The sequence below is a fragment of the Coloeus monedula genome, assembly GCF_965178545.1.
Source record: "Coloeus monedula genome assembly, chromosome: 1".
NCBI classification, from domain to species: domain Eukaryota; kingdom Metazoa; phylum Chordata; class Aves; order Passeriformes; family Corvidae; genus Coloeus; species Coloeus monedula.
Window position 1 is genome coordinate 6,310,300 of NC_138781.1, and position 13,952 is coordinate 6,324,251.

Genomic DNA, 13,952 nt, shown 5'->3' on the forward strand with positions numbered 1-13,952 from the left:
GGGGCTTTGGTGAATAGGAAGCACAGAAGGAAAAGCCTCATCCCATGGTAGGTACTGTCACAGCACTCAGCTTCGTGCTATCATACTGAGAATTTATCTGTGAAGAAAGAAACTCTGCCTGGGGCTGATTTTTAAGCCCCTGTGTCCAGTACCTCCTTCTTGCTGGCTCCTGGAGTGGGTGGTGGCTGTGGCTGCCACAGGAACAGGCAGATCCTGCAGCAGCCAAAGTACACCATAAAAATAACACCAGGGAACAGCTCGGGCCTGGCTGCTCCCCGCTGCTCTCTGATAAGTCTTGGAACCTGCAGGATGGAGGAGACTGGACAGGGTGTTGTTGTGTTCAAACTGATGGGTTGAGGATGTGGCACCCACTGTGGAAGTTAGGATGCAGCTTGCACTGGAGAACAGGGAAGGCAAATGCTTCTCCCTGGTGGAAGCAGACACAAGTCCTGGAAGAAGCAGAAACCAGACACATCAAATGACAACAGGAGGATGCACTTTATAGATGTAAAATATTTTTATTCGTAAATGCTGATCTTCTAAATCTGTTTCCACAAATTCCAAAACCCATAACACTCTGTATACTTCAAAAAATTCTTTTTTTTTGTGGTGTTTTTGTATTTTTTTTGCCAACATTAGATACTATTATACAGAACAGAAAAAACTGTAGGACAAATACTGGTAGGATGTTGGAATATTGTACAAGAGAAGAAAAATATTCAAGAAACAATTTAATACAGCTATTTATCAAGAGAAAAATATATACAATTGATTTATTCTGTAAGATAAAAATACATCATGCCATATACATTACAAGTTCAGAACTGTATTACTGAATATACCAACAGTTTACAGTCCACTTTAATTGTGCACACAAAAAAAAAAAAACTTCATTTTTTTTTTTAATATTTAGCCTGTGAAGTGTCAGTACCAGAATTTTAAGTACAAAATAAAAAGCTAACCTGGTTCAAAATGCTGATTAAATTTCTACAAGCAAACACAAAACAGTGTTTTATTTTTTTAAAGAAATGTAAACAAAAACAATCCATACAAACACATCTTTAAATTACATTTTCCAAAACCCTATTGCCAGAGTCCTGCAGCTGCAAGCACATTACACCTAATTTTTTTCCTTGTTTTCCTTTTAAGAAGGCTATCGCATCAGACTGAAGCTCCAACTGATTCTATGCTGTTTACATGATTTAACGTAGGCTGAACAGTCACCTAATCCTTGACTACTTTTGCTGAAGAAAAAAAAACCATGTCCAGCCTCTATTTTGGGTGGTTTTAGCAGTTATTCACAGTTATCACAAATTGTAAGCACAAAAAAACCTGACTTAAGAAATAGGGATGCAACAATATAATACAAATAAAATTAATCTAAATTACCCAAACATCTACAAAAGTCAGAGTTGTAATATACATGCCTTTACCAGGCTTAAGGTTTACTTAAAAAAATTCTCGTAAGACCACAGTTGAGACTGCTTTAAACATACAAAACCCCTCTCTTTAAATTGAGATTTTGGTTATTCCGAACTGGGAATCACATGTCCGTGAGCACATGAGATCGTATTGTAACATCCCTATCAACGTTTGAGAATAAGCACCCGAACTGCTGCAGAGTCTGGTAGCATTTGGTCAATAACTATTTTTATACTGTATTTTTTCTCAAAATATTTACACTTTTATACAAAGTAACAGAGTTTGTTAGTTCTGCAGGTAACAGCAGCAGCTTGGCTTTCTTCTAACTTTCTTTTTAAAAATAGCTTCATTCACTTATTCAATAATAAATACAAAAAGGTTCTCTTATTTTACAGAAATCAAAAACTACAATAAACTGACTCATGGAATCAAGTATTTAAATGTATTTTAGTGCAAGTTATTTTTTCCCTTAGCTCTATCCCTAAGGAAGTCGTTTCAGTACATTCCTTGTTCAGTGGTGTCTACTTTTATTTAAAATTTTTTCTTTAATTAGAGGGCCTGCCCCTTTATCAAATAAGGCTGTGGCCAGCACTTTGGACTTCTCCCTTTCGCTGGTGATTTCAGTCTTACATTCATAGTGGCCCCTGCCCTCCTGCAGGTCAGCCAGCGGTTCTTTGCCCAAGTTAAACAGTTTCTCCTTAGTGAGCTCAAAAACAAAAGTGCTGGACCATTCTGTTAACTCAGTTTCACCTCCACGTGTCTGGAAAGTCAGCTTCAGATTTTGCCGGCTTGCTTCTGGTGCTTGTTGGTTTGTGGGTTATTTTTCCTTTTTTTTTTTCCTTTTCTTTTTAAATACTTGTGTAGCAATCTGTATTTCCAGAAGTGATTTTTTTTTTCCCCTTCAGAAAGGCAACAATTTTCCGTCGACAAAATCAAAATGTGAATCACTTCTTCCTAGGGACAAGCAACCCTCAAAGACAGCAAGGAATGCATTCTAGTTCATCCACTTTCGGCAGTTTACAGCTCCACAGTGACATGGAATCTTGTGCTGGTCATCTTCAAAATCAAACTTATAGTCATAGCAAAGCTGGAAAGAGAGGCAGGAGAGTGGTTATGGAACAGCTGGGATTTGCCACAGCTTTCCCTGTAGCTCCAGGTTAACAGCAAAACACAGCAGAGGCTGCACTGTAAGGGACAGGCACAGTTTTACAGGAAAGGGGAAGGGAAATGTCACCTCCCCCCAGCATAAACAAGTTGTGCCACTGGCCAGAAATCACGAATGGATGCACGTGGCAAGAGGGGTGTAAAGCCAGAACCTGCCCTACCTCTTCTCCCTTCTGGATTCTTCTGCTGGAGCTGATGATAATTTTGTGTCCTCTCTCAAAAGTGACCACCTCAGCCACGCAGTTGGGCGCACATGAATGGTTGATGTACCTACAAAGGAAGAGTGGGACAGATGAAACCTTTTAGGAACACCCATCCCTTGAGGCAGATCTGAACCAAACCTCAGGATGGCCATAGCTCCACGGGCTCACCGCTTTTTCACTTGTAATTACATTACTCTGTACTTTTTCTAGGTAAAGAAACATGAAAAAAAATCAAGTGTCAAAAAAAATCAAGGATCAAAAAAATTTCTTTTCTTCATAGCTGCCATGAAATGTAACTGAAAGATGAGCAAAGCTGATGGAAGAGAGACAGTTGGGACAGTTTGAATGTACCAGCTCAGAAAACAAACCCCACAAACTCAGAGCCTCCAACAGTCCCAAGCCAAGGTGGGAGATGCCCCAGGAGGATGTCAGGGACCCCTCCAGGGCCACCCACCTTGCAGGGCCTCCCGTCAGAGTGGCGTCGATGACGTGGTCGTTGTCAATGCGGAACATGTACACGCCACGGTTCTGAAAGGCACAAGTGGGACAAGAACTCTGGTGAAGTTTTACTGCATTGCCAGTGATGAACCCAACATGGGCCAGCTCCAAGTGCCCTCCTGGATTCCAGATCAGGCACTGCCCCCAGGCTCACGAGGGAAAGCACTGTCATGTACTGCCTGTATCCCCACAGGTTTCTGAGGGATGATGGGTCATAAACACAAACCAATTCAGGTTCTCCTGAGAATTTCCATACTGCCTTTCATCATTCGAGCCTTTCAGGATATTCGAGTGCTTCCCAGACAGGCACTGTTACAATGCCATCAAGTCACACAAAGGAATTGGCTTTAAATTTAAGAAGTTCTCATTAAAAACTGAGGTCCTGACACCTCTGCCAGAGCTGTGTCCTCCCTACCTGGCCAGGGTGCTGTGAGATTTATTAAACACTGAAATACTCTAATAACAATCACTGTATATTCCTCTGGTTGTATTTTTAGCCTGTGGCATTTATAGCACAGCAGAAAACAAATCAGGGGACCTGAATTCATCAGGCACAACAGCATTTGTTTTGTTGTATGAATGTCTGAATGGGGAAGGGGAAAGAGAGAATGAACAACCAACCTTACCTGAGATTCATAGAGCTTCTCCTTCCTGTTTGCTACCTCATTGCGGATAATCGTTCCGATATATTCAATGACCATTGTGTGCTTTTCAATGTCTCGAGCAGCATATAAACCCAGGCCCTACAGAAAGTACATTGAGAGTTAGTAGCTTCACACTCACACTGTGTTCCTCACCATTCCCCAAACCAGCAGTGGAAAGGGAAGTAGTTGAAGAGAGGGAAGCAGCACTGTAGAGTAACTGATGCTTTAACAGCCCAATGCAGAATCCAGCCTCACAGAGATCCAAGAAAACTCAGCTGCTGTCTCAGTAAGAAAGCTGCTCTTACCCCTCTGACACCTGACTGTGCAAAGGCTATAGATTCACTGAGAAATAAAAGTGGGTCGTGCTAGGCCAGAGACACCTGAGAGGAACCCAGGCATGGCCAAGTCCAACCTAAAATAAACAACAACCGTGTCCACGCACGGCCAGATTAGTGACAAAGCTTCTCCAAAACATTCTGTGGGGCAAACTAGCAGCATCACATAAATCAACAGATTTCATATAGTTACAAGGGCAAGCAAATACTGAGATTTTCCTGCCGGTCTTGTACCACTTCATCAGCTTGGCCTGAGCATCTCATGCTTCCACTGTGTATTTCTATTTTTATTAAGTTTTACTAAGGTTTTGAGAAATAGGTTAAAACCCCCAGAACATCCCAAAACCTGAAAAACCCTTTTTTCTCGATGACTTTAACAAATGAGTTTTTAAGACATTTATAATAATTAGAAAGAAATCTTACTTAAGGTAAATCTATGCAATTGATGTGCCACGTAAAAATTGCTGGTTTTGGGACGAGACTGGAAAGAATTTTCCAACAGGTTTAGTTTCAAATTTTAATCTAGATTTATACAAATATTTATATATAAAATACGACATCTACAGAATTCAGCTGTAAACCAGGTATGAATAAAGCATATGTGATTTTCTAACTATCCATTTTCTGCCATGGGAACTGACCTGAATGCGAGAGCGAGCCAGGTACACGTTGGATTTCCACTCGGTTTTCATCTTGCGGTACTGAGAGGACTTGGAATGGACGAACTGTTTGCTGTAAGGCGCGTTCAGCTCCCCCGTGACTGTGCTCTGAAAGGACTTCGATGTGCTGGTGCTATTCAAGGTGTGAGGCCTGTAGGAATTGGGCATGTAACAGGAAAGAATACAAGAAAAACTGAAGATTTCTCTGAAAACAGCCAGGAAACCCATTAAAAATCCTCTCAGACATACAGACACTTAAAGCCAGCTAGCAGTGACACAAAGCAGTTCCTCTGACCGGGGCATGCACATTCACAGCCAAGGACGACAGGGTTTGTAAGCAGCAGACGAAAGCACAAAAAACCCTAAAGCAGCCTATAAACCCTGGGCTGTACTATGTGAAATTAAAACAAAATACCTTAACACAAACCTCTTGACATGGGTACTCATTTTAGGCTCGGCACGGGCACAGCCCGTGGGGTTGATGGCAAGAGGAAGTTCCATTAAGGGGTTTCGGCCATAGCGGAAAGTGTAGTTCTCACAGGCCTCAACCCCTGGCAGCTGCAAAATAGAGAAAGAAAAAAATTACAAATAATTATGTGTTTAATTACATGTCTAACAAAAGGTTTACTTTTCCACACTTCTTTCTGTTCCCCTTCTCATGTGCCTAGCCAGCAACTGGGATGATCCAGCAAGAACTGGGGTGGTGAACTCACCGATTCTGCAATCCTGGCCACTGCAGAGACTGTCAAACCAAAGAGGTCTTCACCCTTCAGATAGCCGGGGAACAGCTGGAGCATTTCAGATTCTTTTCTAACAGAAGCAACGGGCTCCAAGATTTTATCCCACACACCTACACAACCATCGGGAGAGAATTACAGTCATCCAAAAAATAAAAGACAAAAAACCAAATGCCTGAGGATATGGGAACCAGAACCCAGTACTGACAAAGCTTTTGTCTTTGACTGCCTATACAAACAGGCCAGGATCTAAAAAGTGAAGTGGAGAATGATTTGGTGAGTTGCTAATTTTTGGGATTGAACAAATCCCAAATAAACACACCATTGATTCTGCACCCTCAGTTCTCAGAAATGAAGCTTTCAGTGTTCTCAGCATGGAAACTTCCAGTCCTCTGACATGAACACGGACAGGTTCTCTTGAGAAATCCTGGAAAAGTAGGATTTTCTGAAAATACATGATATAATCTATTTTAACTGATTGTTCGTAGTCAGTGCTTGTTCTCTGTGGGCAATTCCCTGGCACTGGTCTGACTGGGCAGAGTGGGGCTGAGGATACTGACACCCACAGCACCAAGGCCTCGAGACCCGGAGGGTTACAGGCCTCCAGCACATCCACAAGCTGATTTCCAAGACCTGCCCATATGTTTATGGACACACTGACATTCGTAGCCCTGACAGAGACATTACCCACCCTGAGAACAACATGGTCACTCAGCTGTTTTTAGAGCTCCCTAACTTGAGCCCAGCTGATTTGAAGAGAACTGAGCAATGGCTCTGTATTTAAACAAAGTCACTTTTCACAAAAGGAAACTTGTGCTGACTTTCCTACTGCTTTAATTCATTTTCAATACTCCATCTTAGGTCTCCTCTGTGGACTTGGAAAAATTCTTCTGATCTGCAGCTTATGCAATTTCTTTAGAGGTGTCCAGAGTCTTCACAGCACAGTATTAAAAATGGGCCCTGGAAGCTCACTATAAACATTACATTAGAACAGCGCCTGCAACAGTTGTTTCAAACAGGTCTCATACCACAGGAATCAGCAGTACCACAATGAACAGCCAACCCACAAATTCACCATCTTAGCTCACAAAATTTACCTTTAGGTGTTGTATCAGTCAGGACCAGATCCTCATGGCCCTGCTCCACCACCTTGATGACGAAGAGCGGGAGCCCATCCTTCTCCTCGATGGAGCAGAGATAGCGGCAGCGCCTGTTGGCGTACCTCATGCTCCAGTACAGCCGGCTGGCCTCGTATCCCACGGGGAAGAGGGCTTTGGAGGAGTGGAAGGCCTGCATCTGCTGTGGCAGCAGCTGGCCCACGGCATGGAAAATGAGGCTTCCCACACGGAAGGTGTGGTCGCGCTCCCCGCGCTGGACGATGCTGGCGATCTGCCGCACCTCGTCACGCTGCACGTACACCCTCCGGAACACTGCGAAGTAACTCAGCTCCTGCTCATGAGTTCCCTTTGGTTTGTGCATGGGGCAAAGCATGGTCTTGTCTTTGAAAAACATGCATTGTGCTTTAATGGCACAGGTAAAGTGATAAATATTGGTGCACCTTAACCTGTGGCAACCGCTGGTGGCACCCATTTTGTGACAGAACATGCATTTCATCTGCAGGCCTCTCCGCAGTGCTAGTTCTACGTTTATTAAGGCACCAGCTTGTGTCTCATACACTTCTGTAGACCAAAGAGCACAATTCAAATGGACCCAAAGGTCTAAATCCAGGTTGAGAAGCCTTGCTGGTCCATCAGTTAATCCATCGCCTTCCTCATGACAGAAGCAACATTTCCTGTAGTCTTTAGGCACAGGATCTGGTTTAAGGGTTGTGCCCAGTTTTTTAAGAAACTCATCTATTTCTTCTTCACAAGGAGGTTTGAATGATCCTTTAGGAATCACAATCTGAATGCTCCATTTTTTCCATTTCATCCCTTTCCATTTCTTACTGGGAGGCCGGCAGTCCTCCAGACTGCTGTGTATTGCTTTTAACCTGGGTTTGAGTTTCACCGTTACCTTCAGCTCATCCGGTTTTGCCTCTACCTTGGCTGCTTCAAATGCCGGGGGGAACATGATGGGGGGTGATGAGGGTGGAGAAACCTTTTCCTGCAGCTGAGGCAGACAGTGGACATCCAAAGTGGAGATGTTGTTGCTGTACTGGTGGAATGCTTTGGGTGGCCTCTCCTTCATCGGCGACTGTGGCAGGGTTGGGACCGATTCCTGATAAGCAACAGAAAACTCTTTAAGAAAAAGATCCCAAAGTTGTTAACCATTAAACATGTCCTGAAAACAAGGGCAGCTCAGTACAGGAGAGGCTTCTCCAAATGCCTGAAATCAAGATGCAGCAACAGAGGAAGGTGGAAATTATCCTGACCCATGTTACCACAGCTAGAGCCGGGATTTGGAACAGGAAATTCTCCCAGCCTACCCAGAATGTGGTGCTCTTTAACACATGAGAGAAAGCACAGATAATCCTTTGTCCAGGTTCTGAATGAATGTAAAACTCCTCAACTGCCCTCAGTGAACTGACTGCCAGCTTTAGTTCTTAGGAATTCTCAGAAAGTTTTGTTACAACACAAAGTAACCTTAAAATATGGGTAACAGAACTAATCTAAAGCATAAGAATCTGGTGTTTGGTACAAGCAGAAAATTTAGAACTAATGCCACATATTTTTTTCCTGGAAACAAGTGAGGAAAAATTCCTGCAGGGCTCTGGATTAGATACACCTTGAGGACTTGAACTATTCAGTCACAGTAAACAAGAATTACACCTGCAGAGATTTGTGAAAAAACAAACCTAAGAGAGAAAACAAGAACAACAAAGGAAGTTTAGATTATGAAGTGCTTAATGTGGTTTGTGTGATTAATCTTGAAAGAGTAAATTAAAGGATCAAGAGGCTGAACATGACATTTAATTATCTTAATTAGGTACATGCTGATGCACTTGTAGAGGAGTGTTACCCTGTTTATATACAACTGAAAATGAGCTACATGGGACACTAAAAGCATGTGGATGTACACACAGTTATCTTCTCCAGGGTTGCATTTTTTTTGTTCAATTTCTCCTGAGAAAGTAAGTAGGATGCACTTGAAGGAAGACTTCAAACTATACAGTCTATACAGGACTATGAGAACACATTAATTAGGTAAAGCTTGAAGGACATGGCCTGTTCTGTCCAATGGTTTCGGGGAAAAAAGGCACATTTGATCTAGAAACAGCAGAAGACAAGTTAGTTAAAAGAAGTACTCAAAAAATTTTAACTGTGAGAAACTCAGCAGGATCATTCAGTCTTGAGTGAAGACTACGTCACTTTTAATGACTGAATAATTAGATAAATTTAAGTTCACCTTCCTCTGACTCTGGACACAGTACAAAATGATGCCCCATTTCTCTCAGGTGTCAGACACCCCTTGCAGTGTCTGCAGGTAGAGAACTACAGCAGAATATCCGTTACCACCTGAGAAAATTCCATGGCCTAATTCCACTTTCAGCTGAATGAACTTCTTCAAATGTCCTTCTCCAGTAATCAGAATCTCCTTTTGCTGGTCATTGTCAGCTCACAGGCTCCTTACTGTTTTGGTAATCAAAGCTTTAGAATGGCAGCTTTGCCCAAATAAAGTCAGGGAACAGGATTGTGTTTTCTCAGTTACACTGAACAAATGAAACTCCTTTTGCAAACTTGCTGCTCAGGTATTATTTTTACAGTTGTAATTTTATTTTTTAACCATAAAAGCCAAATCCAAGTGCAGGATACACCCCCTAAAAACGTGTCTGTGGTTGTGTACAATGCCCAGAGAACTTGAATGACTTTGAGACTGCATCTTCAAAGCCTGGGAGAGCAGCCAAAGGTGGAGACTTTTCTGCCATGGATCTGTCAGACAGAAAGTTCTGCAAATATGATTTTTATTTCACACTACTGGTTCAGAATCTCAATGTCCGAATACAGAGTAACTAATTTATAAACCTCCCTAGTGAAGTGCAAGCTTCCCCCTTGCCCCCTTTCTGTTCTCCAACAAATAGCTGCAATAATTTCAGCTCACTTGGGTCTGCCAGTGTTTGATACTTACTTTGTTCTCTGAGTTTTTTGCTTGCACAGCTGCTGAATAAAGAACAAAGCAGTTGTTGCTACAGAATACAATGTCCTTCATTTTATCTGAGCCTTCTTGGGAATCCTGGGAATCAAACACAGAAGAGTACCAGAAGTGCATTTTAATACCATTTTTCACATAGTAAATGTAATGAAACAAGTCTTCCAATCTGGCTGAAAACTCTTTTATTTGTAGAACATTTGTGAAATAATGAGCGATGCTGTGATATAAATACTTGATTATTTGACAGATCTAACATTGCTACCACCTCCACCCTTGTTCTTCAGCATTTCCTGCCTTTCACAGAAGTTTAACAATCAAAATAAAGCATTCTACACCATGCACCCATCTGTTCCATAGGCACTCTTGCAAAGTAAAATCCTTTTTCTTTTATCTTTAGATGGCAAAAGAATGTCTCACTTCAGCCTAATCAAAGCCAGATCACACTGTTTTATCTACTGATCCATCTGCAAAACCTTACAGGGAATTAATTCAGTGCATTCCTGCCTGCATGAACTCTATACTCTATGCAAGTTCTGCCTATGTCTTTGTGGTGTAGTCACCTCCTGGTCATTGAAGAGCAATGGCACTTTTTGAAGGAATGACAGTTCCCAGTGTAAGGACAAGAGATTGTGACTGAAATCTGATTCCTGCCCAAAAGGAGTTCAAGTATTCCTGCTCTTACAGTAATTCCTGACACAGCAACACAGCTGCCTCACAAAGGAGCTTTTTTTTTAAACTGAGGTCCCTGAACAGGGCAGGGAAGGAGGTTGGTAGCAGAACTTTGAAAACTCCCATAGATGGGGGCCTATTTTATGAAACGTACTGGAATTCATTTTGTATCAGTAATAACAACTTTGCCATTTTTGAGCTGTACTGCAAATGTGCTTGCATGTCCCACCCTGAATTAGGCCACACAGGGATGGGGGACTACACAGGCAGCTGGAAGTGCTCTCAGCTGGCAGGACAAACAGCACTTTGTGCTATCCCTTGCTTTAAGGAGCCCCAGTGGAGTGCAGGGCCCTGCCCACTTCAGTACTGACCTGTTTGAGGAAGGGCAGGTCTTTGAAGGATTTCCTCACCCCACTGCCCAGAACCACGACCTTGCAGTGGGAGCACCAGCGAGGCCTCAGTGCTGAGCCTTCTGCCATGTTCTGGCTGTGATCCTTGTAGCCAGCCAGACCTAGGGAACAGATTATCTGTCAGAGGCTGTATCAATCAAACCAAACTTATCAGAGATCACAGTACTATTCACTGGTCTAGACGACTAGCACCCTCCTGGACAGGGCATGGAAGGAGAGCTTTAAACCTTTACCTGATGGATAAATTGTATAAATCAGACCAAAACCAACTGTGTAAACAAGGCAAAAATACGTTCTTGTGTAAAAAAATGACAAAATAAACTAACATGGGAATACAGGCTTAAGCAACCATGTCAAGCTTTCCAGCATGGGAACAATCTCTCTGAACGATGGATTTAAAACCAGACTGGACAAAAAACCCCCAAAAAACCAATAATATTATGAGTTATGGGAGAAACGTCTCACTCAAAGTGATGTAAACAGGTAATGGAAATCAGAACTACTGAGAACTACTCATGGTTAAATCCAGCAGCATCTACATCATCATGTAAGAAGAGAAAAGTTTTATTTGGAACAAGAATCAACTATTGAGTTCTAGAGCATGAATTTATATGAGGCTGAAAGGTATCAATACTGACTCAGTTAAAGCCTGGTACCGAACACCTGGAAGTTAAAGCCCACTCACCATTGCTGTTGGCAGGGAAGGGCACACTGGGCTGCTTCAGTCCATAGGGCCCCACGATCCTGGCAGGTCCCATGGATCCTGCCTGGGGACCCTGCAGGAGCAAGTGCTGCCTGTAGTCCATAGATGGGTTCCCTCTGTGAGTGTTGGTGGCTGCCATGGAGGATGGGATGTCTGGAGCATTACTGACCTCATAACTGTTGGGAATTCTGACGTGGAGCAGGTTGGAGAATGCTGCTACAACACTACTGATGTTCTAAAAACAGTAATAAAAACAAACCTTTGTTTACATCTGACAGGAATTTCAGGCAGCAGAAGTACAAACTATTAGAAGATTGCAATAGCAGCATTATTGCACTGTAACCCCCTCAGAGTCACTATATATAAACCAAATTAACTGCTGTTGTACTTTATGTATGTAATACAGGCCTATTCCTTTTACCTCAGCAGCTGTGGGATGTAAAGTAATTGCTACAGAGATAAGGCCAGATTTAGGACCATTCTGGGATGGTCCAAGCTGGGAGGCAAAGAAGCCAGAACCAGGTAATGCTCCTGAACCAGGTTCTGATTTTATGTAATTCCTCTTGGCTTCTGAACCTGAAAATAGAACACAATACAGCAGGTTAATCCTGCACTTACAGGAATACAGAAAAAAACAATCCTAAGTTGTGTTCACTCTGCTGCAGCCTCACCTTTCCCAGTGCTGCTGGGTAGGATGGGAATGATGGGAGATGGGACAGGTTCTGGGTTCTCCTCCTTTACAACTGACAAGTCTGGGTAGCGACTGATCTCCATTCCCACCACACTTTCAGGAGAGGAAGAAGGAACAAAGCTATCAGGAGTGTCCCTGTCCTCACAGTGATCTTGAACCCTAGAACAAAACCCAAAAAAGCTGTTTTGGAAATGGACTAAACTTTTGGTAAACCAAAGTTATAAATCATGACAGGAAGCTAAAATGAACTTGCTTCTTGTACTGGTCACGGAACACAAGTAGGTGGTCGGCCGTCACTCCTGGGTATCTCGTATTCCACTGCACACATATTCCATTTCTTGGGAAAGATCCATGAAGAAAAACAGACACTAACAAAGCCACACCCTCTGTTTCCCATGGCTCTACCAGTGTAAAAAATTACCATTTAATATCTGATATTTAATATTTAAATATTTAATATTTGATATTTTAATATTTAATCTGTCTGGTCTTTGTCCACATACAGGCTCCAGAGTTCCAGAGACACCCATATTTTGGGTAGGCAAGTGCAAGGGAGGCCAAAAGGGAAGATCTCTGCAGGGAGACTCACGTTCCAACCAGTGTTTCTCACCTGGGAAACTCAGTGGAGTTGTGCAGTTTCAGGCTGGCTCTTGCACAGTCCTGCTGCTGCTACAGCAGTCACCTGTCACTACAGCCCCACACTGCTCCAGGAAAAATACCTATTTGTATAATTTTCTTCTACTTTTAAGAGCACAAAGTAAGGAGTTCCTAAAAATTTAACAGAATCTAGAGTCTATCAATGGCTTGAATCACCTATTTCACCATGCTGCTCTCTACATGTGGAATGTTAAGAGTTAAAATGATCCCATTCCATTCTCTGCCCTTCTGTGGCTGTGCACAATGGATTTTGTTTCTCCACACCTTCACAGTCTCATCCACTGGAAGATCACAGAATCTGCTCCAAATACCTTTCTGAAGATGTCAAGGAAAACCTACCTTAACTCCTCCTGGTTGTTGTGAGGTGGTGTTGGAAGTGAAGCGGGAACATCCACAGTTTTGGGGCCCTGAGCCATTGCTCTGGCTAATAAATCATCTTGTGGTCTGAAAGGCAACTGGAACTGCTTTGGCCCCAGAGCTTTGGTAACTGAAAGCAGAAAGGCACAGCACAGTGAGACATCTGGGCAGCTCCTTCAGAGACAGACATGCTGCCTGCTGGGGGTGGGTGGGGCCTGATGGTGACACCACTCTCAGACACTTGGGAGTTCAACAAATTTTGACTGTTGAGGATTAACTTCCATTTTTACAAAAAACCTGCACATTTTGAGCAAACAGGGCTTGAAAGGCTTTTGAGTGTGTCTTCTGCCACCATGAGAGGATGTTTGTTTACTTTAAAAAACCCACAGAAGTACAAAAAATCACCAATTTTTTAACAACAAAGGAAAAGGGGTGTGAAAAAAAGGATTTTAATCACTGAATAGTCTTTACAAGGAGCCAGTAGAAAGAACAGAAAGCAATTTTAACAGTCCAAATTATAAGCATCGGGAAATACATACTGACTGCACACATTCTGGATAGACAGCTTTGAGCTCACTCAAGGAGATCATGCCAGTCCTTTGTACTGGACCCAAGAAACTGATCTAAAGGTTTACTTTTTCATTTCTTAAGAGTGTGTCTAGCTCTCAACATGTTTTTGAAAGGGAACAAGGCAAAGGCACCAACACCTGACAC

General features: G+C 42.6%; 1 protein-coding gene across 1 annotated transcript in view; it reads right to left on the reverse strand.

Moving 5' to 3' along the window:
* Positions 1 to 498: 498 nt before the first annotated feature.
* Positions 499 to 13,952, reverse strand: part of KMT2C (lysine methyltransferase 2C) — a 193,907-nt gene continuing 180,453 nt past the window's right edge. Inside the window, 14 exon segments of the mRNA XM_082283329.1 lie at positions 499 to 2,509; positions 2,748 to 2,856; positions 3,244 to 3,317; positions 3,914 to 4,030; positions 4,908 to 5,076; positions 5,341 to 5,483; positions 5,639 to 5,775; positions 6,760 to 7,879; positions 9,728 to 9,832; positions 10,792 to 10,931; positions 11,516 to 11,768; positions 11,955 to 12,109; positions 12,205 to 12,383; positions 13,221 to 13,368. Of these exon segments, the coding sequence (XP_082139455.1) occupies positions 2,417 to 2,509; positions 2,748 to 2,856; positions 3,244 to 3,317; positions 3,914 to 4,030; positions 4,908 to 5,076; positions 5,341 to 5,483; positions 5,639 to 5,775; positions 6,760 to 7,879; positions 9,728 to 9,832; positions 10,792 to 10,931; positions 11,516 to 11,768; positions 11,955 to 12,109; positions 12,205 to 12,383; positions 13,221 to 13,368 (2,942 nt within the window). The 3' untranslated portion in view covers positions 499 to 2,416.